The sequence below is a fragment of the Chinchilla lanigera genome, unplaced genomic scaffold (assembly GCF_000276665.1).
Source record: "Chinchilla lanigera isolate Chin_1 unplaced genomic scaffold, ChiLan1.0 scaffold00139, whole genome shotgun sequence".
NCBI lineage: Eukaryota > Metazoa > Chordata > Mammalia > Rodentia > Chinchillidae > Chinchilla > Chinchilla lanigera.
The window spans coordinates 3,164,645-3,191,608 of NW_004955540.1; the positions used below are offsets into that span (position 1 = coordinate 3,164,645).

General features: G+C 40.6%; 1 protein-coding gene across 7 annotated transcripts in view; it reads right to left on the minus strand.

Moving 5' to 3' along the window:
* The window catches only part of Tatdn1 (TatD DNase domain containing 1), a 43,868-nt gene that overhangs the window by 10,372 nt on the left and 6,532 nt on the right, over nucleotides 1–26,964 (minus strand). For 3 of the 7 annotated variants that reach the window (XR_001232123.1, XM_013507917.1, XM_013507915.1), the window contains exons 2-8: nucleotides 15,279–15,344; nucleotides 13,598–13,647; nucleotides 10,648–10,711; nucleotides 8,246–8,389; nucleotides 8,104–8,146; nucleotides 1,915–2,000; nucleotides 1,787–1,827 (exon numbers count right to left, since the gene is read on the minus strand). Coding sequence is in view for 3 of the 7 variants with exons in the window: in XM_013507917.1 (XP_013363371.1) it covers nucleotides 1,787–1,827; nucleotides 1,915–2,000; nucleotides 8,104–8,146; nucleotides 8,246–8,389; nucleotides 10,648–10,711; nucleotides 13,598–13,647; nucleotides 15,279–15,344 (494 nt within the window). In the remaining 4 variants the exon portion in view is untranslated. Of the gene's footprint in view, nucleotides 1–1,786; nucleotides 1,828–1,914; nucleotides 2,001–8,103; nucleotides 8,147–8,245; nucleotides 8,390–10,647; nucleotides 10,712–13,597; nucleotides 13,648–15,278; nucleotides 15,364–26,964 lie in introns of those variants that run through there. The other 4 variants (XR_001232124.1, XR_001232126.1, XR_001232125.1 and 1 more) reach the window with 2 other exon arrangements.

A 26,964-nucleotide genomic window follows, 5' to 3' on the forward strand; every position in this document is an offset into this window, starting at 1 on the left:
GTTCGGTTCCCGGTACTGGAGAAAAACCAAAAAAAAAAAAAGAAAGGAGATCAGCACGTGATGGTGCGTTCCCACCAAGTCCACAGAGTGTGAGCACACATGCGCAACATGCCCTCAATGACGCATCGTGTTAACTGCCTGGAAGGCAGTTCTTGCCCTAAGCATTTCCAGTGGACTAAAACACACAGCCTCCATTAACATCCAAACAATTTTAAATGTAACTCTTCATAAACCCCTTCAAAAAATTATTCTTTGTATAGCAACTTTTTTTGTGATGAAAGTCAAATGATTTGTTGTTGCTTTTTAAAATTTAAATTTACTACAGAATCATCCAAGTCAATTTAAATTTTTAATTAATTAATGTATTGTAGTATTGGGAACCAGAGAGCTCTGAGCTACAACCCCAGCCCTTTTCATTTTGAAAGCAGGTCTCTGTAAATTGTCTAGGCTGGCCTGGAAATTGCAATCCTCCTGCTTCAGCCTCCATAGTAGTTGGGATTACAGATAGGTGCTGCCATGCCAAACCCAAATAAAGTCTTATTTAGAAATAAAGCAAATGAATGTGCAGTGTAGTCTGAAGGTTGTAATAATGCCACCAGTAATGACAACCTTGTTCATGAAAGCTTCTCTCAATTCCCAAGTATAATTCCTAATGGCTAAACTACAGAGTCATAGATTAAGAGGAAGTGTGCAGAGTAACACCAGCATAGCAAGACAGAACGCACACGTTACAGTGCCACGGAACACACACAGAAGACTCAACACAAGGCAGTGCTGACTTCTTCCTCACCTGGCAGAGTATAACTGATTAGATATACCCAGAAAGAACTTTACTGATAGTCCATGAGTGTCTTGTGAAAATGTGTATGAAATCTGAGTATGTGAGCATTTCTCTAAGGCAGATTCTCGAGTCCATGACTCAAAATAGGATTAAAAATCATTACCTAATAGATACCTGAGCTAAGTAAGTGCAGATAATATTTATGTGACATACCTGAAGATTAATGATTACAATGACTAGGAGAACTAGTTAGAGCAGAATACAAATTACAGAAAAAAGTGTGAGTAGATCAGAGTAATAACAGCAAGTGAATAGAGCTGACAAATTGGAAGGCACACCTGAAACACATGATGAAATAGTTCAACATACTATAAAAATCAGTTTATATTTTGCTCAAAATTTAAATTGAAGAACATTAAAGAATGGCTAATGGAAGAGACAAAAAATATGCGCAGTGCCGGAATGTGTACAGGTACATTCATGCGATTTTCATGTGAAGAGATTCTGTACTCCCTCTTGTTGGATGTGGTGGTGTATGCTGTGATCCCAGCACTCAGAGGAGACTGAGGCAGGAGGATTGCTGTGAGTTCAAAGCCAACCTGGGCTACACAGAGAATTCAACACCAACCTGAACTATATGTAGCAAGACCCTATCTCACCACCCCAATTACTGTGTACTCATTTTTGTGTTCTGAACAAAAATATATCAGAAGTTTATGTTCATCCTATATCTGGCCCATAAATCCAATATTAAACACACATGTTCTTCAAATAATGATAAAACTTTAATAACTTTATTGCTGACATTTGAATTTCTTGTTTTTTGGTTTTTTTTGTTTGTTTTTTCTCTGGTACCGGGAACCGAACTCACGACCTTGCGCTTGCCAGGCAGGCGCTTTTGCCGCTGAGCTAAATCCCCAGCCCCGACATTTGAATTTCTTTATAGGCCAACCTTAATAATCAAGACATTTTTCAGTACCATATATGGAACTATTTTATACTCACCACTCCACCTACACACCGATCTCTGTTTCTCTTCATTATATCTGTGAATTAACAGAAAGAACCTTTAGCAAGTACTACATTTCTGTAAAATTCTTAAATTCTAAATGAGAATTTTATTTTAAACTCACCCAAAAATTCATCATGTGAGTTTCGACAATGAAGAAACATTGGTAATTTTGTTTGTTCAGACAGTTCAAATTGTTTTTCAAAATATCTGCATTTGTTAAAAAATTTCCTCAGTAAACCTTTTATTTTAGCATGAGAAAGATAATTACTCAAAAGACATTTTCTGAGCAGCCCTGGGGATTGAGCCCAGGGCCCGGGGCTTGCTAGCCACACGTTCCACAAATGAGCTAAATCCCAGATATAAATGATTTTTTTTTTTTAATTAAAAGAACCTTATTCTATAGCAATGTCAGCACCAAAACTGTGAATTCAGACACTAAAATATATCAGGCATAGGACAGGGCTTTAAACACAGAACTTAAGGAAAGTGATACTACATTTTCTAGGATTACTGTACAAGTCTTTTTTTCTTGTGCTTCTTGGGATTGAACCCTGGGCCAGTCAAGTGCTCTATAGCTGAGCTTCATACCCAGCCGAGCTGCCCCTCCCTTCCCACCCTGCCCTGGCTCATCCTGTCCTATTCATCTTGAGACAGAGTCTTACCAAATTGCCCAATCTGGTCTCAAACTGTGATCCTCAAGAGTCAGCTTCCTGAGTAGCTAACGTTACAGACATGTGCCACTGTGCCCCGCCTGCAATCAAGTGTTCATGTGCTATTATAAAAGTTACTGCCACTTTATGAAAAGAGCAAGGATCAAAACTAAATCCACGTAATTGCTAAGTAAGTACAGTAAGTCTCCGGCCTGCGACCATCTGAGTTATGAACTTTCACAGGTACATTCATAAATGCGCACGGATCGTGGACATAGCTCCCATGTGCTGCCGTGCTTCCTGTCCAGTGCCATAGTGCACAGGGCACAGGGGTCCAGTGCTCAGTCGGAGCCCGGGATGTCCAGAACCAAGAGGAAAGCAGTGGCGAGGTGGAGGGGACTGCTAGGAAGTGCAAAGCAATAACCATGGGAACGAAAGTGAAAATAAGTGAGAGACTGGACGAGACGAGAAGATGGTGGATGTCGTTCCACCATCTCCCGCCCACCTTCCTTCCTCCAGTCAGTAACTCTCTCCTGTGCTCCCCCACAAGCCTCCACAGCCAGCTGCTGTACCACACTGTATCGCCATAAGATAACTGTAAACGTAAAACTAGTATACTTACTAGTCCCTGCGTGTTTATGCACTGCATTGTGTCAAAGGTATGGAAGACTCACTCTGTTGGACTTAACAAACAATTTGACTTATGAACCTTCTCCTGGAACGGAATCCTTCCCAAGTCAGGGATGTGGTATAGCACAAAAATTGAACTAAGCTATTTTTTCAAAAGACAAATGACACAATAAATGGCACTCCTGAATATTTTAGTATACTTTATAAAGTTTTTCCAAGTGCCACATACGGTATCTCATTTGCTCCTCAAGTGGACCCTCAATCCTAGGCTAGGATGAGAGCGGGTTCAGAGCTGCCATACTTCATCCAGGATCACACAGCAGGCAAGCTTGGAACCAGAACTCTAGTACTGTAATTCCAAGCCCTACCCAAACAACCCCAAACTATTACATTTCAAAGCAGCTTCTTCCCGCTCCCAGAGGACAAGATCCCAAGGTGAGCTGAGGAGCAGCACCTTGCTTGGTTTTTCCTTCTAAAACAGTGCTAACCCTTGTTCCCATTACTGGTCACGTCTGTCTAATTGAAACCAGTGCCACAGGTGACCTGTTCTTTTCTTAAATGGGTTTATCTCTTCTAGGTCCTTTAATTTGGAAAACAATTTCTCTACTTAAAACTTGTTTTACTATATTTTCCTATGCCCTATCTTTGGATGTGAAGGACTGTCTCCCTGGAATACCCTTTCACATTCCTGAAAATGCTAAATTTTAAAATCAGAAACAGAAATATACTAGAAACATAATTAGTAAAGAAATACTCTTCCTCACAGGCATAGTGCGACCAGTAATTCCAGTACTTGGGAAGCTGAGGCAGGAAGACTGCCATGGGTTTTAAGGCCAACCTGGACTACATAGTGAGACCTGTCCCAACAAAACAAAATAAAAAAAGAAATGACCTTCTTAAAAATTGGTACTTTGTATTTTAACTATCCATTGGATGTGATTGTTTTGTTTGTTTTTTTGAGATACGGTCTCCCTATGTATTTCAAATTGGCCTTGAACTCCCGATGTAGCCTGTGCTGCCTTGAACTTTTGACAATCCTCCTGCCTCAGCTTCCCAAGTGGTGGGATTACAGGTGTGTACCACCATGCCCACCTTGTCTGGGTGTTTAAATCCCCTTTTTAGAGTGTGCTGGACTAGAACAGCAAAGTGTTAGCATTCTGCAGTGCAGACAATATTAATGGAAATGGGGGAAGAAAAGGTTTTAAGAATAACTACTGAATCACTAGTTCCTAGCTGCTGAAGTAGTCCAGAAGTCAGCGGTGCAGCACACGCTCGTCAGTGCACCTGCCAGAGTGCGCGGCTCCCGCTACACTGAGGACAGTGCCTCCACTTGTGCTCGTCACTCTGGCCTGCTGGACGGAGCCACAAGTTCACAGAATCAGATGGTCAGTCTGGAAATGAGCATTCCATTGCAGGGTAAACAAAAGGACAATTTATGGAAAAAAACAGAAGCCCACATAATGTGCTCACAAAATTTTATGTAATTTGAGAGAGGAGAGGCTCCTGAGTCCAAGGTAGCTGGGTATCACTGGGAAGCCATGTAGCGAAAAACTCCTACAGATATAAACTGAGGACATCATGACTGTAAGAGCAAAGGACCACTGTCTTTAACAAGAAATGACATAAGTTACAGGGCAGAACTGACATCTACTAGAAGGTATCACTGCCTGTTGTACTTATGATTTTTTCCAATTCATAAGTGAGTATCTGTCCTTACTTGTGTTGGATTTGCTCACTTTGGTTTCGGGTTGTACCACTGCTTCCGAGGGGCAACACTGTCTAAGAACAAGGGTTGGAACAGCCAAGATGCAGAGGAACGGCTGTTACTATGCAGGGCCAAAGACCCCCAAAGCCCACTGGCCCATCACAGCACAGCAGTGGTACCGCTGCAAACTGGCCCATGACGAGCACGGCCTCAAACCCTCACTGTGAGGGTCTCCTCATTATGTCTGTTTTTTTTTAAAGATGCACCTGTTGTTAACATTTTAAAGCCCCAAGAAAATGCCCAGAGCAAACTCCTCCAAACCAAGAGAACAGAGCTCTACCTTGCGGCAGGAAAGAGAGTACCGCAGAGCAGAGGAACTGAAAAACACAGGGAAACTTTCTATAACCAAGTGACAGCTTTCCATTGCTTCCATTCTTCACTTCTTTCTTTTTCTTCAAAAAATTTCTCTTCAAAAGCCCCAAACAAAAATTACAGCTGGTATCTTCCTTCAGGATGGCAATATTTCTAACCAGAACAATGTATCAACAGCTCTAATTTATTAAGTACCTGTTATGGTTTGTGTCTGGATGTCCCCCCAAAGCCTCATGCAGTCATGCGACAGGCTTCTAGAGTTTGTGATAGATCCATGGTCCAATGCTGGGATTATGGGTATGAGTGCTGCACCCGCCCTGGGGTGGGTAGTTTGCATACAGTGTAAGGGAGGGAAAGAGACTGCTTGCTGCTGCCATTCCTCCCTTTTGCTCTTGCTGCTTTTGCTGTCTTCTGCAGCCATGAATAGTTGCCCTCTGCCACGTGCCACTCTGCCTTGGAGCCACCCGAGTGTGGACTGAAAGCTCCACAACCTGTAAGCTAAACAAACCTTTCCTTTCTTAATTTTGGGTGTCAGCTATTTTGTCTCAGCAACCAAGACAGTACTTACTCTGTGCCAAGCAAGCCACTATGGGCTTTACATACCCCATGCTAAAAGGCAGGTAGCATTCTCCTCATTTATAAGGATGAAGAAACTGAATGAATCAAGGGGTGTATGGTCTTAAATGGCAATTATAAATCGTACCTAAGGACCTGCTGATTCTTTGTTGTTTATGGTAAGGAGGATTAAACCCAGGGACGTTCCACCACTGAGCTACATCCCCAGCTCTTTTTATTTTTTGAAACAGGATCTCACTAAGTTGCCTGGTGATCCTCTAGCTTGTGATCCTCTTGCCTCAGCCTCTCAAGTGCTGTGGTTACAGGCACACACCACATTTGACCTTATTATTCTCTGTAGCATACTGATGAGGGACTGAGTAACCAGTCACTGAATTCACTGAAGTCAAACTATTACATATTAACACCTAGGCAAGTGACATTCTGTGAGTTGCAGCAGAAACTATATGCTTAATATATACATATTAAGTGCCCATCTTGACCTCCTGATGGAAGTATCTTTAAAACAATAAAATGATCAATACTACCAATACTTTCATTTAACCCCCAAATTGAGTTTAAAGTATTTATAGTACATTTTAGAATCAGTTTTAACTTATTCTAGAAGAAAATTCCTATGGGCAAGAAATCCTGAGGGACTCTGCAACTGCCTTGTTTGTCCTGACACAGTCGATGACTTATGATGCTCACCCTGCCCAAAAGCAGACAGGGAAGCAGAGGAGTTCTTAAGAAACTGTCAGAGACAAACGCTTCTATTTTAGTGTGAAATACGCGAACTTTTAAGGTGAAGTGAGCCAAGGACATGGTATTCAAGAGAGGCACAGGGCTGTAGTAGCTCTGCTGGTAGCCACATGATTGGCCCTGAAAAACACAGATGACATACCACGTTTACATAAAGAAGACGCCTAAAGGAAGAACGTGACCATAGAACATTATTCTAACTTCACTGGGTTATAGAGCTGCACACTCCAGAAATTCTAAAGCTTCAAGTCTGGGCTATTACCAACTCCACTAATAAACCTGCTCCTTACCACAGTGATTTTCAATAAGGGGGGACAGACCAAGGTCTTATTTAAGGCAAAACAGTGGCATGGGGGTTGGGGTATATTTCTGGTCATCAAGTCACTGGTTCCGTTAAAGTCAGATGACAAAAATTAATTATTAGATAATCTAATAAACCTAGATGTTATCTTCAAAGAGCTTCTGACTCAACTCTTCTGTATATAAGAAACTACCTTAGAGTACACCTAGGGGGCATGGCGCTTCCTTGGGTTTGATCCCGAGCACCACAAAGAGGGACAAGAGTGGAGGGAGCGGAGAGGGAGGACAGGAACTAAAGTGGAGACAGGTGGCTGTTTATTTGTACAGGCCTTTAAGGACAGACAGTATACCTTACTTTACTTTGTAAACTCTCAGTTCCCAGCGGTTGGTGGCAAGTAGTATCCCATGAATATTTGTTGTATAAATGAATAAATTAACCTCCTTTAGAAGCTCACTCTAATGTTTAAATACAGTGATACTTCGGTTCACGAATTCAGTTCTTGATTCCAGCTGCAAGCTGAACTGGAAAAGAACCGAATCAAATTTCCCCATAAGGTCAACATTAAACCTAACCACTGAGTTTGATTTGGTTCTCGTCCAATTTGGTTTGCAACCAGAATCATGGAAAGAGTCTATCTTGATAATTAGGATGTTTTTGAAGTTAACAAAATGCCCATGTTTTAAATTAAGACTTTGATACAATTCTTATTTACAACCCACTGACCCACTCATGCTGACAGAAGATCCAACTAAAGCTCTGAACAAAGCTCCCATTAAAGGACCCTCACTGTTCCAAACTGACAACACCGAGGGCCCCCAAGAGTAACAGGGGCTTTCTCACTTTAGTGGCTCATCTTACAACCCCCTTTTAATGTCCCTTGCTCTTAAGTCACATCCACACTGAATTTAATTCACTCCATTACAATCATTGATATATGAATGCATTAACAAAAACAACCAGTAAGTCTCTGTCAGGTAAAACTCATGCTTTATTTCTACCATTAAAGTCAAATTAGTGGGGATGTAGCTTAGTGGCATAGCACTAACCTAGCAGGTGAAAGGTACCCAGTACTAAAAAAAAATCATGCTCTGGAGGCTGAGGCAGGAGGATGATCACTGTTAGTTTAAGGCCAGACCAGATTACTGAGGGAGACTCGGTCTCAAAAACACATCAAATTTGATAATCAAGGGACTATGAATTCTCTTATGAATTATGTGCAAATATGCCTAGAATTTGTTTCATGTAACTTTTTGATATACAAGGGAAAAACAATATCCTCACGCTTAGTCAAACTACATGTTCAAATGATAAATTATTTTAAAAAAAATCACTTACTTAAGCTGAATATCTTTGGGGCAAAACTGTAGCCGGTCAAAATCTTAAGAAGATTAAAAAAAAGAAAAATTACTCAGGACTTGCATAAGATGAGTCAGTCATTTTTAAACAAAGTCCTCCAAATGGCGAGGCTGGCACTTACCGAGTCCACACTCCCCTATTGCTACAACTTTTCCCTTGTTGTTTTCAGCAAGATCTAGCAACTCATTCAGGTAAAGATCAGGATTATTCTTTTCAAATTCACCACATCTTGTAGGATGGCAACCAACTGTGCTGAAAAACATATCTAACAATGAGAACAAAAAATCTTGGGGTTATTTTCAAAATATTTTTTCATATTGATACTTAATATGCACAAGTTAGGGAATATCAAGTAATTTCAACAAATACTTTTTAACCAACGCCATATTCCAAACTACCAGAACTGCATTATGTTATTCATATAAGAATTTAGCAAAAAAAAAAGAATTTAAAGAATATTAAGAAAGTAGGCTAAGAATAAGAAAACTGCCCTAACATGTTATAAAATAGTTCTACTCTTTCCAAAGCTTGGTATTAATACCACCAAGCATTACAAATGAATAGTAAAACAATTTTTTGAAATGTTATCATCGAGTTATGTCTTTTATATTGTTTATATGCACGTTTTGATCCATGTATCTCCTATAACTTAAAATTATATAATTTTAAGTATGAAACAGTATTTCATACATTTTAATAATTTAATGCTGTCTTTTAATTAAAAATATAAAAAGTGGACCTCATAGCGGTGAACAGTGGCAGTCACCTACAGAAGTAGGAAGGGGGTTTCTTTTCTAATACTGAGATGAAGTTCTCTGCGGCCACACTCTCAGCTCTCAGTGTGAGCAACACAGGTGAGAAGTCAGGGCGGCTTTGAGGGCTGAACCTAACGGGGAGCTGCAGAGGCTTCCGCTCTCACACAGGTGTCTACAGATGGAGAGGCAGCTTTCCTCCCTCCCTCCCTCCCTGCCTGCCTCTTCCAGTCCTCCCCTTTCCTCTCCTCTTCTTTTCTCCCAATACTAGGGATTGAACTCAGGCCTTCATGCTAAGGTACATGCCCAGCCCCTTTTTTACTTTTCATTTTACTCTGAGACAGGGTGCTGGGCTCAAACCTGGGATCCTCCTGCCTCTGTGTCCCACAGTGCTGAGATTACAGTCATGCATTCCACACCCAGCTAAGAGGCAGCCTTTCAGAGCTGCAAGGACTCTCGGCACACAGCACGGACCACAGAAGAGCAAATGATGGAGATCGGTCAGCCCTTACAAACCATGGCTATCTGGGAGCAAACAGCATGGAAGCAAATACTCTTAATGTACAGCCCAAACTCCTGGGAAAGTGATTACTTTTATGTCTCTAATCACTAAGAAAAAGAAAAATATTACTATATCCTGAAGAAAAGTGTACATTTAAGACTGGTATGGGCATGGTGGCACTTGCCTGTAACCCCATATACTCTGGAGGCTGAGGCAGGAGCATCACAAGTGTGAGGCCAGCCTGGGTAGTTGAGCAAGACCCTGTCTCTAAAAAAATTAAAAGGGAATGGGATGTAGCTCACCTCTTACTGGGTTCAGTCCCTAGTATGGCAGGTGTCACGCTGACCGAGTGGTCTCAGGCACCAGACTCAAGCCACTTCTTTAGTCTATCTAAATTTTGGTTTTTTGTTTGTTTGTTTGTTTTTCTGGTACTGGGAATTGAACTCATGACCTCACGCTTGCCAGGCAGGCGCTGTGCCACTGAGTTACATCCCCAGCCCTGCCATCTAAATTTTGACAAATTATACAAAATGCAATTCCTTAATGTCTAGCACATCAGCATGTAGATGCAAGATGAATGAATGAGTCCCAGATAAATGGGTGTTTTATGTACCCACGATTTGGTTAACCCACTCCAAAACACACAAGATTTTAACTAAACATAAAATACATGGCCATGAAGTGACCATATGAGGGAGCGTGCGTGGTATTATTACTGGTACTCTTGGCCCTTAGGGTGTCTGGTCCACAACATAAGCATTTACTACACAGATCCCTCACAGCTTAAGTTTAAAAAGAGTAAATAAAAAGCAATGCAAATTTTGAAGATTTTATGGCACACAAATGGCACATTAGGAAAACCTGAGGATAAATCGTGCACCTAGATTACTTCATTCTCATGAACTGAAACTAACAGTCTCTGCTGACCATCGAGGGTTTATCAAGCACCTGATACCCCAGCAAACACTTTGAATTGTGTCATCTTAATCATGTCCCACTGAAATCAGCCCATCTTCCCTACTGAGTCTAAGGTCACTGATCCACTCTATTGTACCTGAAACACTTCTCAGAAAGACTTCTTCAAAATTACTTAATTCATTTTTGTTTTTTGTTTTTTTGTTTTTGTTTTTGTTTTTTTTTTTGTTTGTTTGTTTGTTTTTCTCCGGTACCGGGAACCGAACTCACGACCTTGCGCTTACCAGGCAGGCGCTTTTGCCGCTGAGCTAAATCCCCAGCCCTTAATTCGTTTTTGGTACATGTAATAGATACCTTTTGTCTGCGCCAACTGCAGTGCCTCTTTACTGTCTTGTAGATCTCCACCTGTAATCATAAACTGAAATGGAAAGAAGGGAAATAAGCTAATGGCGACACTATCGTGTTCCAAGTGTCTCTTCACTTCTTCAGTGCACAATACTTTTTCTTCTGAATGTCATGCAGTTACCCTTCCTTTAAAGTTCAGTTCAGAAAAATCATCCCTACGTAGCATCCCTGGTTGCTCTAAACATACCCACTGACATGCTCCACAGTAGCAGCCGTCTCTCTACACATTTACAGCTGCGGGTGGTGGCACATGCCAGCAATCCCAGTACTCTGGAAGACTGAGGCAGGAAGATCTAAAGTTTGAACCCAGCCTGGGCAACTTGGTAATTCAGCAAGTGCTGTCTCAAAAATATCTTTCAAAGGTATCTCAGTGAGAAGACCCTGGGCTGAATCCTCAATACCACAAAGAAAAAAATGCATTTACGTGTCTGCCTTTGCTCTTGGTACCTTGAGGACACAGCTCAAGTGTTACGCAAGGACCAAATAAATAATGACCACAAATTTAGAATTCAGTTACTCTAAAGCAGTGATCATCTAAACCAGTAATGATGAATGATGCATAATTCAACAGTTGTCCTCATGTGGTCTAAGAATTTCCATGGGGTCAAAACTATTTTCATAATAATACTAAGACACTGTCTGTTTCTTTCATTCTCAGTCTATCATAGTACACAATGAGGTCTTCCAGGGGCCACATGTATCACAACAGACCAGCAGCAGAAACAGAGTGCAAACTCAGCAGTCTCCTTTTAACCTAGTCATTAAGAGCTCTGAAAGAGGCCAGGCATGAGGGCACACACCTGCAATCCCCACACTCAGGAGGCTGAGGCAGGAAAATTTCGACAAGTTCTAGGCCAGCCCGGGCTCCACAGTGAATTGAAGGCCAGCCTAGACTGCACAGCAAGACCTTGTCTCAAAAAGGAAATGAAATAAAACAAAACAAAAATCTGAAAGAATACAATATAATCCCATTTGTTGCTAAGGTTTTTGTAAATTAGTTATTTTTCATAAAAACAGGCTATTTATATTACATAATTGTTTACTTTTTTTATATATATATATACAAAAAAATAAAATTTTTGGTTCTAATTCCTAATATTGTATAGGAGGTATGATCAATGTATAATGAATATATAAAATTTAGAACAATTTATTACAGTAAAAGATTGCCATTTAATCACCCTCAAAATACTCCACTTCAAACATACTTATGCCATCCTTCTTACCACCTTTGGAAACAGTTCTGGAAATCATTTTTTGAGTGTCCTTACTAGGTGTAATAAAAACGACAGAGAATGCTCCTGCAGACTGCCATCCAATGAAAGGGAGGCTTGTATAAATATTAGTGTGTCCTCATGCACCTTATTCACCGGATCTGGCACTGTGTGACCTTTGGCTCTTCCCCAGTGTCAAAATGACCATGAAAGGTGAAGCTTTTGCCAGGACATCCTCTCAGCCATGACAGCACAACTAAAGGCGCGCCTAAAGAGGACTCCAGAACTGCTTCAGAAAGTGGCAAGAGTGATGGGCTAAGTGTGTCTGAAGGGAGGGAGAGCACGTTGAGGGGAGTTAGTGGCAACGTGTCTTTTACTGTAACTGAGATATGAGGCTTGATGGAAAAATGCAGTGAATGTTAAGGCACACAAACAAAAGCGTTTGAAGGTCTTCAATAATTACAGAACGGGAAGGGGTTCTGAGACAGAAAAGCTTGAGAATTGCTGAGTTAACAATGTAGCTTGTCATTAGAGTCCCCTGATGGGTAGAATGCCATCTCTGCTGGCTGTTAAGATGAAGATGGCAGTAGGGAACCATGTGTTAATAGTGACTGTCAGGACAATGCCATTTAAGGTACACATTACTTCAAAGAAATGATTTTAGTACACTGACAGGTATTTTTAAAGCACACTTCAAGAGTATCACAGAGCTAAAATGAAGGATCCATTCTAGGCACACACTTAAAAGAGAATACACACAAGATAAAAGCAGAGCTGCACATCAGAATCAGACATCTGCATATAGCAACTTCAACCTCTACTGTACCTAGACAATGAGCACAGATACAGGGAATGCCTACTCATTATTCAGTCCTCAGGTGCCTGCAGAACGTAGGATGTACTTTTAAAAATACGGGGACCCTTTCTTCTTTAGTAACATTATCTAACCTTAAAAACCAAATCAGTTGCTCAAATCTAGTACTTCAATCACGTAAAAGCTTTTAATCACGTCAATTTGTAACCGTACCTCCCCCTGCGAAGCCACATGCAGCGCGCAAGGCTGATGGCACGACACAGCAGTGGCAGCACCGCCACGCACACACTGAAGGTTGTTCACGTCTGTGCGACACCAAATGTGCTGCACTCAACAGTCTACTGATCCCCACTGCAGCTCCAGCAATTACAGAAGACCTACTGTCATCCCTTACTACAAATGAGCAAACTAGTACCTGGAGAGAAATCTGAGTGCCAATCCAGCCTTAGGCTTCACAGCTTTGTAACGTGGGGTGTTTTCTCTCTCTAGATACTAGTTTGCTCGTATCTTCTCAGTTGTCTGAACTGGTACATTCATAAACAGAACTCATGACAGATTTATGTCTTTTGGACATTTGCCTATTCTAACAAAGAATCTCTTAAGAAACCCTGCTTCATAAGGCTTTAAACATACTTTCCAGAGATTTTACCACTTACACATTTCCGATCACATGGAAGACCTACAATAAGACCTGTGTAGCTTAAATAGCTGTGAACAGAATATACTACTATTTCACTTCTATTAATTTGCTAGTACAAATTAATAGCAAATATATGCCCAAATATGTGGCAATGTTCATTCCTTTTACTCTACAGAATTTTCATTAAAATTTATTATAAAAATAAAAAGTTAATAACAAAAAACATGTTACCTTTTTAACACCAATCTGGACGGCTCTCTCTATCACATCCTGCAAGTCATCTGTACAAGACAGGCCGTACATGAAGTAAAAACTCACTTATCTATGGTTATCTCTTCTTGAAATAATCACATGCACCAAATCAAAGGCACATCCATATTCTTTTGAAAAAAGAAACAAATTTAAATTTAAGGCAAACTAGATGAATAATTCAACTGTATTTTTCAGTTGACAAAAAAGGGAGAGAGTGACAAAAATCAGGAGGTTCAAACTACAGATAAATTCACTAATTACAATTTCAGTCACACGCCCATTTGTTGGTATTGTACTTTTTAGAAAGTAAATAATTATTAAGATTATTTTTACTAGGGCTTTTCTAAGTACACCTGCAATGATTCCTAAAACAACATTTCTGTGTAAATGTCAGTTTGGGCTGGGGTTCAAGCTCAGTAGCAGAATGGTTGCCTCACATTCATGAGGCCCTGGATTCCATTCCCAGCACCAAAAAAGAAAAAAAATTCAGTTAATGCTGCATTTCTCTAACTACTAATCCCATTAAGGGAAGATCTTTCCGGTTTCACTTGACAGTTGTTTTGTGCTATTCACTATATTCATCGTTCAGGGCCAATAAACTTTTCTGGGGAAATCAATATTAATGATTAAATTCTGAGAGACCACAAATAGACAGTAAAACTATAATATAACAAAAACTCAATAATTAATTTCATATTTAAGTAGAGTAAATGTGATTACAATTAAATTACTATTACACCTAAAGTAGCTATAGAATTTCCTTTATAACAAAAATATTAACTTTAATTTATTAACCAAAACAGCAACTGGTGTTGCTAGATATCATAACAGCAGTAATGCTGTTATTGACGACAATTCATTTCATAAATACAGGCATACACACACATCACAAAACATGAAATCTGTTATTTGTACAAAGGCAAGAAAAGTAGAATTTACTCAATAGCACAACTATACTATTTGAGCATCTTATATTCTAAATTAGCTCATATGTTTTTTTTTAAATTTCTGAAGTTTATTGCTACAATTTAGATATAATAATGATCACATTCATCATAGGGACCTTGTTCCTGTACATGGTATGTCTTAGTTCATTTTTTTAGCTCATATGGTAAAAACACCCATTTTCCTTTCAGCTAAGCCTGCCCTCACTTTACAGCACCATTATCTAGTCCCACGTAATACAACAGCTGCAGTGTAGCCCTAAGTGAGACAGGGACAGAAGGTGACAGCAGTGCCCTGCCTCTCACTCATACTGCTAGTCTGGCGCCCAGGTGAAAATGCTTCTGAAAAACTAGATGAACTAATGTTGTATGGCAAATGATTTTTGATTATGTGCCCCACTGTTCAGTTGCTTAACACACTATACAGAGACTATTACTTGGCCTTGTACATATGATTCTGCAAAGCTCTATACTCAAAATTACAAACTTCTACAGATAATACAAGGCTGAATTAAAATTCTGTTGTGACAGGTGCCTTATAAATGTTCATGATTATAGTTTGTCAATACAGCTTATTCATGTTTCTCTTTGTTTTATCCAAGATGTTAACAAGTTCAATATTTCTTAAAAGTGGATTTTACCTTTCAAGACCTCCATACAGCAGAAAAGTATGTCTTTATCAAGAAATCGTTTACCTTAATAAAAGAAACACTTACCTTGATGCTTCTGAACCCCTCTATAAATTCCTCTGAACATAGGATCTGTCAAGTTGATACCAATATCTGCAGAAAGCACAAATAAAAATAATCAGTTCATTATTAAGAGTCTGTTGGAAACTTCTTTAAATATAAGCTCCTGTTCCTAAACTTTCCTTTCACACATTCATTCCAACAATATCCTAATGCCAGCCACTTTTCAGCTATTGTGCTAGACCCATGTGATACAAAGACGAGTAAGATACTGTTATGGCTTTTGTCTAGATGTCCTCCCAAAGCATCATGGACTCATGGGTAGGGCTTTTCAGACTGGCTAGATCTAGAGTGTGTGAGGCTGGGATTAAGGGTATGTGATTCCTATCTAGTGCACTGATTATTTTGGCATAGTTCTGTGTATGGAAAATGGGAAGGTCCACCCTGGGTGCAGATTTGAGTACCTTAAGGGTATGTAGCCTGAATGATATAAGGGGCAGAAAGAGGGCTACAGTGGTCATCTGCTGCCTGCTGTTTTGCTGCCTTCTGCCCACCATGAACTGTTTCTCCATTATGATGCCCTGTGCCATGTGCCACCCTGCCTTGGAGCCAACCAACTATGAACTGAAGCCTCTACAAACTGTGAGCTACAATAAGCCTTTCCTCCTTTATCTCTGGGTGTTGGGTATTTTCTCAGCAGCAAGAAAAGTAATTAGGACAGGCATAACTCCTGCTCTCAAGAAACTCTCTGCAGAACTAATAAGGCAGATCCACTAATGGTCAATTATAAAATATCAGAAGTAAATACTGGTATAGCAGAATACAGAAGAGAATATCCAACCTAGTCAGGTGACTGGTTGAGAAGTACTTTAGAGTTACAAGCCTTCCAGTTGGTGGAGAGAAGCACAGGGAATGGAATGGCTGGAAGAGGCTAGACTCAGTTATGTTACTGGGCACAACAGGAAGTACTGATGGCTTTTAAGCAGAGGAGTAAGATTTACACTGCTGTAGCCCATCCTGGCATCTTTGTGGAAACTGGGATTAGAAAGGGACAAATGCAGTTAGGACGTCCCACCTGCAAACTGACAAGGGCTCATATGTGCAATGTAGAGCCTAAATTACCGTAATGAAAAAGGAGATGCAGAGAAGGTAATAAAACATTTATTTCCTTTACTTACCAAATACTTATAAAGACCAATTCTGTGCCCTACTTTATAGGAAGTTAGGGGATACAGAAATGAGTAACACCTAACACTTGGTCCCTGTCTTCCAGAAACGTACAGTCTTTCTGGAGCTACAAATAAAATGTTGTAACACAATAAGCTAGACTATAAGCCACATAAGGCAAGAAATCATGTTTATCTTCTTCATTACTGCATCCCTAGAACACAGCATAACTGCTGACAAAGAGAAGAATTTTATCCACATTTATTTACTCAATAAACAACTGTTATGCACATGGGAGCACAAAGGAAGAGCAATACAATTTTGCCAGGGAGATGAGAAAGCTTCACCGGACAGCTGGACCTTGAAGACAGTTTAGGCTTACAAGCGGAAGGAGAAGGCCCAGGGCACTGTACACACACATGTGCTGGGACACAATGTACCTAGAAAACCAGAACTTCATGGTGCCGGCAGGGAAGGGTTCTCAGTGGAGAACAACTCTGCAGCATCTCTCTCCCTCTAATCTTTCTTCCTCTTCCCAACATCTCGCAGTGTCTCTATACACATTTGGTTGTCACATCTGAGGGGAGCACTACTGGCGTCCAGGGTTGAGGCCCCGATGCTACCAAATATCCCACAATACATAGGGCAACTCTCACAGCAAAGAATTACCTAACTAAAAAAATCAGGTGTTTTTGGAAAATCCTGCTGTAGAATATAAGGGAACAGGGGGAATAACAAGACCCAAAGTCAGATTATAACTGTCATGGGGGAGGGGAATCTCCCTTACTTTAAAAACACCCTTCAGCTTTTATAACTAGAAGGAGAATCGCCCAGTTTGTGGTGGGTCAGTTGCCCACAAATAGACCTCTATACTACGGTATTTCTGCCAAGCTGGACACCAGGAATGCACTAATCTAACATTAAGATAGACCTTGAAAGATGAATGAGAGTTGAGGTAACCCAAGACAGTAGAGAGAATATTTCAGACATTTGAACCAGCAAGAGAAAGGTACAATGGAGAAGACTTCAAAGATATCTGGGCAGCAGAGATGGACAGGTGATGAATTCACAAACAGTACCTTTTTGAAAGACTACTCACATACAAACATCATTTGATATTATAAATACTATATACGTGTTCAACTGAATAGCCTAGATCAGAGGAAATCACCATCTAATTTCTTTTCAAGTACAGGAAGGAAATTAGATAAAGAAGGGGCAAACTGAAAGAAAACCCAAGGAGGTGAGGTTCTGTCTAAAATAATCCTTCACAGGAGCTGGATCAACAGTCATCCGTCACCTACAGTCATTCAGAAATGGTCTGTACCTCTTCCAGCCCATCCCCCTTTTGTACATTGTTAACACTTTTTTTCTCATGATACTTGTTAAAGACAATAAGGACGCCTTTACTCAAGGAGGTTACTGCAGTGAGAGTTTTGCAGGAGAGGAAAGAGATCTGGCTCAACTCCAAACACAAAGACAAGTGGGGACTTAGACCAAAGACCAGTGGAGATCAGCAGCTAGAAAATTTCTAAGAGGAAACAGTGATAAGGAGAATTCTGGCTAAACCAAGCTGACATATCCTTGCTGAGGGCAGGCAAGAGGCCTAAGGCTATGGAGAGTGAGATGAGGAATCGGTAAAATATCAAGGCAGGGATTTTCACTAAACTGACCCAGTAGAATTCTTGCCAAAACTGGACAGTGAGTGAGCCAAGGAAGGGGCCCAATGCCAGGACCTAGCTAAGAGGCCGACCCAGGACACTCCTTCATGGAAGAGAGTCTTTGTCAGCAGCAAAGAAAATGGAACTTTTTCTAAGAAAAACACATGGAATCAAAAAGTAAGCAAATCTGACAAGTGATTTTTCATGACTGAACAGTGAACTGGAGATTAGCTTGGAGGCATGACTTAAGGGGCCTTGTCCTGTCTCGACTACACAGATACTGAACCCTTCTGCAGTGCCTACTCTGAGGCAGCTGGCAGCTGAAATCCATTCCAGGAGACTCCAGCCCTGAACTGGCTCACCAGCGTCTTCCTTTTTTTACTGTCTGGGGGCCTGGGTGAAGTTTTACGAAGGTACAGTATAATAATATCCTCTACATCAGAGTTGAAGAAGAAGGTGAGGAAATGAGAGAAGAGCACTTGTTGTGAGTTTTTTAAATATATGTATTTCTGGACAACAAAGATTTGTTGATTTCAACTTGACTTGTTAACTATTCATATGTAGATATTTACATGCAAAGCTCAACTGGTTTTTGTTTTTTGTCTTTTTGGTCCCGAGGATTGAACTCAGGACCTTGTGCTTGCCTGTGGAGAAGAACATTCTTTAGTTACTCTTTTGTGTATCCGCTGAGGCCTGACCAAGCCGTTATTGTTGGGTTCTGGAGGAAGTCCAGCATAAGCATTGTAAGCCCCAGGATCAATACTACATATTTTGCTGAGATATGCGCGAAGGAAGATAACACGATGGCTTACTGGTCAGGTCGCATTCCTATAATTGAGTTGTACTGTCCTCGCTAAAACAGCTGATATCCTCCAATTTTTCTGCTGCCTCCTGGATTGATTCTGAATAAAAGGTTACTGAAGATGGTAATCAGGAGTCAGTCAGTTCTAGAGGCTGCTAGTACCTGATTACAGAATTTTGGCTCTCTTGTTGTTTTTTTTTTTTTCTTATACATCTGCGAGCACCTAGTTCACGGGATCTGTTCACCCTGGACAGAGTTGGATGCGTAGTCCAATACTTGCCAGGCAGGCGCTTGTGCCGCTGAGCTATATCCCCAGCCCAAAGCTCAACTGTTGAAACAACTGAAAGATAATTCATATAACTAACCCTTTAAAAACTACCAGTTTCATTTAAGGTGGTTTTCTTGTGCAAGCCCAATACTTGTTGGGTTTGTTTTGTTTTTTTTTTTTCTATAAGGGATAGAAATTGTACTTTAAATTTCTGCTATTACATTTTCTATTAGTATACGCATTTTACATCATCTTAGGAAGTAGATGTACATAATACAGTGTCTTTTCTTAATTCTTTCCCCCTCTTCCTTCAGTTCTCCTTTCCCCCTTTTCATTCTCATTGATATTGTTAATCTTAGCTCATGTTTATGGCACGTAATGTCCACATTCACTGAGGTTACCAGGACCCTGTACCTGGCATATCTGCACTCTACCTATTTCCCCATCCCTTCCCCCTCACCAAGGATGGAAATTTTTGTGAAGGTGAATTTCAGCCCTCTTCATGTCATTATTTATTAACTGAGACCTTTAAAAACATTGTTTTTAAAGTCTTTGAGCCACTTTCAACATAAAGTTAAACATTTTCTTAGGGATATTATTTTGCTTAGTAAGTTATATACTCTGTATTAATGTAAGCCAAATTATATACACATGATAACTAAAACTGAAACATCTGAAAATTGAAATGATTATAAACATAGAGTACAACAGGGCTGGGGATTTAGCTCAGTGGCACAGTGCCTGCCTGGCAAGTGCAAGGTCGTGAGTTTGATTCCTGGTGCCAGAAGAAAAAAACAAAACAAAACAAAAAAATAAATAAACATAGGGCACAACAAAAAATTCTGAATCGACATCTAGGCTGAACACATGGTTTGTTCACTTGAAGTTTTCTGAACAGAGCTTCACATGAAATAAAAATAAGTCTCATGGTTAAAAAAAAAAAAAAAAACTGGCCACCACTTTGCATGCCATGGCAGCTGTGACCAACAACCATGTCATAAGGAAACATTTCCTTATTGATGGAGGTGGTGCTGGGGAAGACTGGAGAACTGATCAGCTAGTAAAAAGCTTCAGTAAATGGTGTAACTCTGGACCTCAAGAACAAGGGTCTCCCTTATATTTATGAAACATGGAAAAAGCAGAGGGTCAAAGAAGAAATTAAAATTAAATTTGAGATCACTCATTTGATCACTTTTAGCAGATAACTACAGCCAGTACCAACATATGCTGAGCACACTGTCTCAATGTGAGTTTTCAATGGGCAAAACTTCGCTGGTATATGACATGAATCTCAGAGATCTGGAAAACTATGAGAAATTACAAAGAAATAGAGTGCAGCATTACTGGAGCACATGAAAAAATTGCTGAGTGTAAAAAGCAAATTCTTCCAGCAAATAAATAGGAAAAGAATCACCAAGAACATAATGCTTTCCAAAAGTGACCCAACATCACCCAGACAGAAAGGAGACAGTGAAGGCATGAGAGGCCTGATGAGGGAATCAGAGCATCTTCCACGTAGCAAAGCACTGAGGATCAGCTGGAACTAAGATCGAAGCTGTTACGTTCTTCTTAGTGATACAGGAAAATAAAAACTCCCAACCTGAATGATATATGGGACAAGTTCGTGTTCTCTAAAATCGAAGAATGAGTTTTAGGAACGATGGAGGTTAAGAGCAGAATATATTTATTGAGGGAAAGAAAACTTCTGCCCAAGAGAGGGACAGAAGAGGGGCCCAAGTGGGTTACCCCCGACTCTGTCTTTTTTAGGGACTTTAATAGAGCAAAACCACGAGGTGAGGTGGGTCCAAGGTAGGGGAAAACGGCAGCCAATAAGAACTGTTTAGGTAGAATTTATTAAATTGCGATCAAATGGGGAAGCAAGTCACATAGCAAGGGGGCATGAATACAGAACAGGGGCTTTTCCTGTAAGGGTTGGGTGAGGGACTCTTCAAATCTCAGATATCCATCCCTTGGGAGTAAGAGGATGTGTTTGTTTAGTCCTTTGTCTTGAGGACTGGCCCACAGGTATCTTATCTTGTCTTTCATGTTGGCTCCATCCAGGGCCTGGCCCTGTTTGACTGCCTATAGTATTTCTGTCTTACTCAGCTGCCTGTAACATTAGCACCACCATGAACTTCAGCAAATATTAAAAAAGGATGAAAGCCGAGAGACACAAACTCAAGATACAAGGATAAAAACAGATCCTGAGCAACAAAAAGGCTAACTGCTCACCATTCCCAAGAATACTGAAAGAGCCTGGAACATTACTGTGTTTAGAATTTATTGGGCTCTTGAGATACTTAGTTTTGGCAGTGAATATTTTGCTTTTAAATATTAATGTACATTTCTTTTTTTTTTTTTTTTTTTTTTCTCCAGTGCTGGGAACTGAACTCACAACCTTGCGCTTGCCAGGCAGGTGCTTTGCCGCTGAGCTAAATCCCCTATTAATGTATATTTCATTCATATTTCTTCATACAAAGGAAAATGACTTCAGTGTACATGTTTTACTGTAACCCATTTTTTATTCTTAAAAGATAGGAAATATTACCCAAATATGTTTAATATCTTCCACTTCCCCTCAGACAAAAATCACTTCCTCACCTACTCAAAACATCTGCAGGATAACTAGATTAACTGACAAGTCAATATACAGGGGTCAAGGAAAAATTCAAACTGATTAAAAATCAGTCAAGCTGTGAGCAAGTACCAAGACATACAAAGAAAAGGAAGAACTGCAATTTCACAGCGAGGGAAAGAAAGTGGATTTGGGGTCATAATTCCCAGCACTGCCAATTTTTAGCTGAATGGTCTCAGGCAAATAAGTGGCCTGTACCAACCCTCAGTTTACTTACAAGTAAGATGAGCAGGAATTTCTCCTAGCAATGAATGTGGCTCAGATCTAAAGATGAATACGAAAGCATTTTGCAGATCAAAAGTCCTACAATGTGTAATTATTATTATTATAGAGAACAGTACAACAGGCCAACACCAAACAGAATTTCAGTCAACATTAGCTATATTGTTAAATACTTAATACTCCCAATCCAAGAATGCATTATCAAAGAGCCAAGTTTAAGTCAACTGCTTCCAGTGGCACATGACTGCAATCCCAGCACTCAGGAGGCTAAGGACTATGAGTTCAAGGCCATCCTGGGCACTGAATAGTCAGCTCAAGGCCAGCCTGGACTACATAGTGAGATCCTGTCTGAAACAGCACACACACACACACACACACACACACACACACACACACACACCTCAAAATGGAGTCACAAAAATAAAGCCAGTCAAAATACTTATTTAAAATTATTCAACATGTGCTGCTCTATTGAGGCAGGAGATTAGGGTGTGACTAACTTGCTGGGAGTGTAGGTGTGACCTGTTGCTCAGAGTTCCAGGCCACATGTGCAGAACACCTCCCAAAGCCCTGCACTTGGAACCAATCTGAGAGTACTATCTTAATTATTGGGAGAACTAGAATAGGTTTTTGATAGGGTGGCCTAGACCTGACATTGGCCTGAAGAGTGGGACATACAAAACACAGTCACCATTGATCTCTTGTACTCTCTCTTTCACAATGGTCCCCTCTCACCCTATTGAGTTCCTTGGGACACCCAATGGGTGTCTGCTCAGGTTGACTAGGTAGTGGTTGTAGGAGATTGCTAGCCCTGAGGCAGCAGACAATCTTGAAGACAGTATGTTTTGCCAACTTGAGTGAAATAGGCCTTATGGGGAAAGCAAAGATGCTCTCTAGAGGACAATCAGATAAAAGTTAGTAAGACAGCCAAATTTTCACTATGCCTTGCTAACCTAACATATCTGCCCTCAGTAGAACCACTATGACTTTGTCGTTCCTCCATAAGTTTGTGAGTTTCAGTTCAGGACTTCACTTTGGTGCAGTCTCTTAACCCTCTAAAAAGATACTCTGTCTCCTGTGTTTTCATTTGTCTCTCTATCAGGGTTTGCTGGCCCAAATTAGGCAAGTGGCACCTGAACAGGGAGCTGCCTAAACAGTGAGCAATAAAGTCAAAGGAACGTGCAACAGGAAGGGGCACTAGGTAACCGCGTTCAGCAAAGAGGCTTTCCACAGCTTGGGAGCTTTTTCAGTCAGGGTATCAATAGAGCAGTCTTTAACAAAAGTGCAAAAGTGTCAGGTCAAGGTTTTGCACCAGCTGTTGAAGGCAGCCAACATTTTGGTTTCCAAAGAGCAGCTTATTACACTTCTCGAGTTCATGATTGAACATAACCCATGATTTCCCAATTGTGGTAGTCTAGATCTTAAAATATGGGATAATTTTTTTTTTTTGATCAATCTTGCATGCCTGTATCTGGTGATCTAGACCACTACTTTGAAGATAACAATATGCAATATAGCAACTACTGTTGATTTCCTCTCACCCTGTTTTGAAATTCTGTATCATTTTCACTGTTCCTGTTTTGTTAATGCCTATATTTTTGATATTTTCTCTTTAAAATTAAAAAAAAGAAAAAATATATATGTATATACAAGGATAGCTGGGATAAGTGTGTTGTTGATGTCTGTTGGTGCGTTGAAAGGTACAGTTAATGCTTAAATTGGTTTTTCTTTTCTTTTTTAATCTTTTCTCCTGACCAATTTTGCATGCTTACATGTGGTAATCAGAACAACTAGTTTGAAGACAATATGCAATGTAACAGCCATTGCTGAATTCCTATCATCTTCTTTGATGAAGCTCTATATCATTTGTAATGTGTTTTTTATTACTTGTCATTGTCTTTAATTGTTTGAACAATGCTGCATTCTTGCATCTGGTAATCTGAGCAACTCCGCTGAAGATAACAATATGTAATATAATAACCACTATTAATTCCTATCATCTTTTTTGAAATCCTGTATCGTTTTGGTTATGGGGGGGGGTTTCATTGTTGTTATTTTGTTAGTGTTTTCTTTTACTCTTTAAAATAAAATAAAAAATAGTATGAGATAGAGAAGGGGAAATCTGAGGAGAGTTCAAGGACAAGACAAAAGAGTACCAATGGCCAGCCTGACAATATGACATCTTGTTTGAGGTGCCCTGATCCCGGTTAATTAGAGAATAAAACTAAGGCGGCTAATCAGTCAGCTATCAAGCCCTCAGCCCCTCTGATGGGTAGCCCAAAAGATCTTGCATCATAGCCAACTTCTCTGCCTTCATCACTACTGCTGTCCCCATAGCCCAATCTGCACTTACAGACTGCCTAAGGGAGGCAGCTCTAGGGGAGAAATTATAGCTTTCCCAGCACGAATACAAAATGCGAACAGTACACATACCTCCCTACAATTTAAAGTCTACAAGGAGACCAGAAAGAGTATCAGAGAAAATGGGCCAACTAGCCCCCTTTTTAATAAAGGGCTGATTATTGCTTTAGGCAGTCAATATCACATGACCCCCTTAGCAAAGACCTGCTTAGAAGCTCCTCAATATGTGCTACGGAGAACTGACTTTGATGATCTCTGTGAAGAACAGCATGCTCAGAATGTGCTTCTAGGCGAACAAATCACCACTCAAATGTTACAGGGAGGAAGGTCCCCTGCTGCGGTTCAGTCCCAGCTTCCTTTCCCACAACAGGCTTTGAACAGCACTCTTGCTGCCACTCTGGCCTGGGATCCACCATTCTTACCTCTGGCAGGCCCTCAGGGTCACCTGTGGAGATCAAGCAGGGCCCACAGGAGCCCTGTATGCAATGGTTAGCTGATTATATCAGGCCATTCTGAGACAGGTTAGCCATCTGCAGGCTGGAATATTTTCCTTTAATTTGCCTATGAAAATGCTAATAGGGACTCCCAGGATGCTATGATACTTATTTGTGCCTGAGCTCAGGCTGTGGAGGATCTCATAAAGGCATAGCAATTGGTGAGCACAGAGACACATAAAGGTAGGATTTTTGCTGTTGTCACTGGGCCTCCTCCTAATAAAGGGAAAAATACTATTTGCTTTCAGTGTGGAAGACCTGATCATCTTAAAAAGGACTACAGACAGAAGAGAGGGGGACCTTTGCCCACAGGGCCCATTAACACTTCTTAGGCTCCAGGCCTTTGCTCTCTGTAGAAAAGTGAACCACTGGGCTAATCAATGCCAATCTAAATACGCTAATGATGGCAATCCCCTCCTCTGGGATATGCCCAACAGGGCCACCCCAGGCCCCACAAATACTGAGGGTGGTAGCTGATGATGCATGCAGGAAGTGCTGCACTGGACTCACTCGCTAGAATATAAATTAAGCTATTAGAGGGAGAAGCCCCTCAAAAGGTCTTCACAAAAGTCTATAGACCCCTTCCAACTGGGACCACAGAACTCATTTTGAGAAAATCTGGACTAAATGCTCTGGGGGTAATGGTGATTCTAGGTGCTGTAGATGCAGATTATCAAGGGGAAATTATGGTATTACTGTAGGGAAAGGGAATCTAAATTTTTATTCCTGGAATGAAAATTGGGCATCCTCTTGCCATACCGAGTCCTCGGTCTGAAGAAAAGGAGAGGGCAGATCAAGGATCTGGGAGTACCACAGATGGGGGTCTACTGGTCCCAGCCCACTACAGCCTCTCAATCCTTTGACTGTTCAGACAAAAAATAAAACCTTCCTAAAACTACTGGACAGAAGCAGATTTACTATTATTACAAAAAGACAATGGCCCCAAACTTGGTTTTGCCAAAAAACCTTCTCTTGGGCTGGTAGGCTTTGGAACCCAGTCTTTCATGTTCCCGAGCAGTACTATTCTCTCAGTGACTGGCCCAGAAGGAAAGACAGTGGTCATCCAACTATACATTGCAAATATACCTATAAATCTTTGGGGCGGAGACCTATTACAACAGTGGGGTTTTTCAGTAGGTAATCCACCTTTTCTGTAAGTGCCACTGCGGTTCTTCTACTTGCCCTCACCTGGCTCACACAGGAGCTGGTCTGAGATGTGCAGAAGCCAATAAAAGGGGAGAAATTACATCAAGTTAACCTTCCAGTACAGGAGTAGTTACAACAGGGATATGCTGAACCTTCTCAGAGTCCCTGGAATCCCCCTATTTTTGCCACACCAAAAAAGTCAGGGAAATGAAGACTTGCATGACCTGCCCGCAATCAATGCAATCATTCAACTTATGGGGGCCTTACAGACTGGGCTCCTTTTGCCATCTATGATTTCCCAAGATTGGTCACTGATATTGGTTGATCTAAAAGATTGTTTCTTTACTATTTCTTTGGCCCCTCAAGATTGTGAAGTTTGCTTTCACCCTTGCTTTTAACAACAACTCACTCTCGCCCAGAGATTTCCTTGGAAAGTGCTACTCAAAGGTATGTTTAACAGTCATACTGTATGTCAAATTTGTGTGGCTCAGGCACTAGCAAAAATCAGGTAACAGTGGCTTCAAACATTACATAGATGATATCTTGAGTGCTGTGAGCCCCTGGAATTTTTAAAGTTATATCATTAACTGCTAAAACAAGTTCAAAGTTTCAGGCAAATTGTGGTACCTGATAAAGTACAAAAAACTTCTCCCTGGAATCATTTGGGTTACACTGTAACAGAGCATACTATCAAGCCCCAAAAGCCCTCTATTAGAAGTGATTAACTGACCACCTTAAATGATTTTCAGGCTGGGCATGGTGATGCATGCCTGTAATCCCAGCACTCAAGAGGCTGAGGCAGGAGGATTGCTGTGAGGTTGTGGCCAGCTGGGGCTACAAAGTGAGTTCAAGGTCAGACTGAATTGCATAGTGAAACCCTGTCTCATAAAGACCAAAAAATAATAATAATAATACTAAAAAATAAAAAAAAAAATAGAATCCCAAAAGTGAATTATA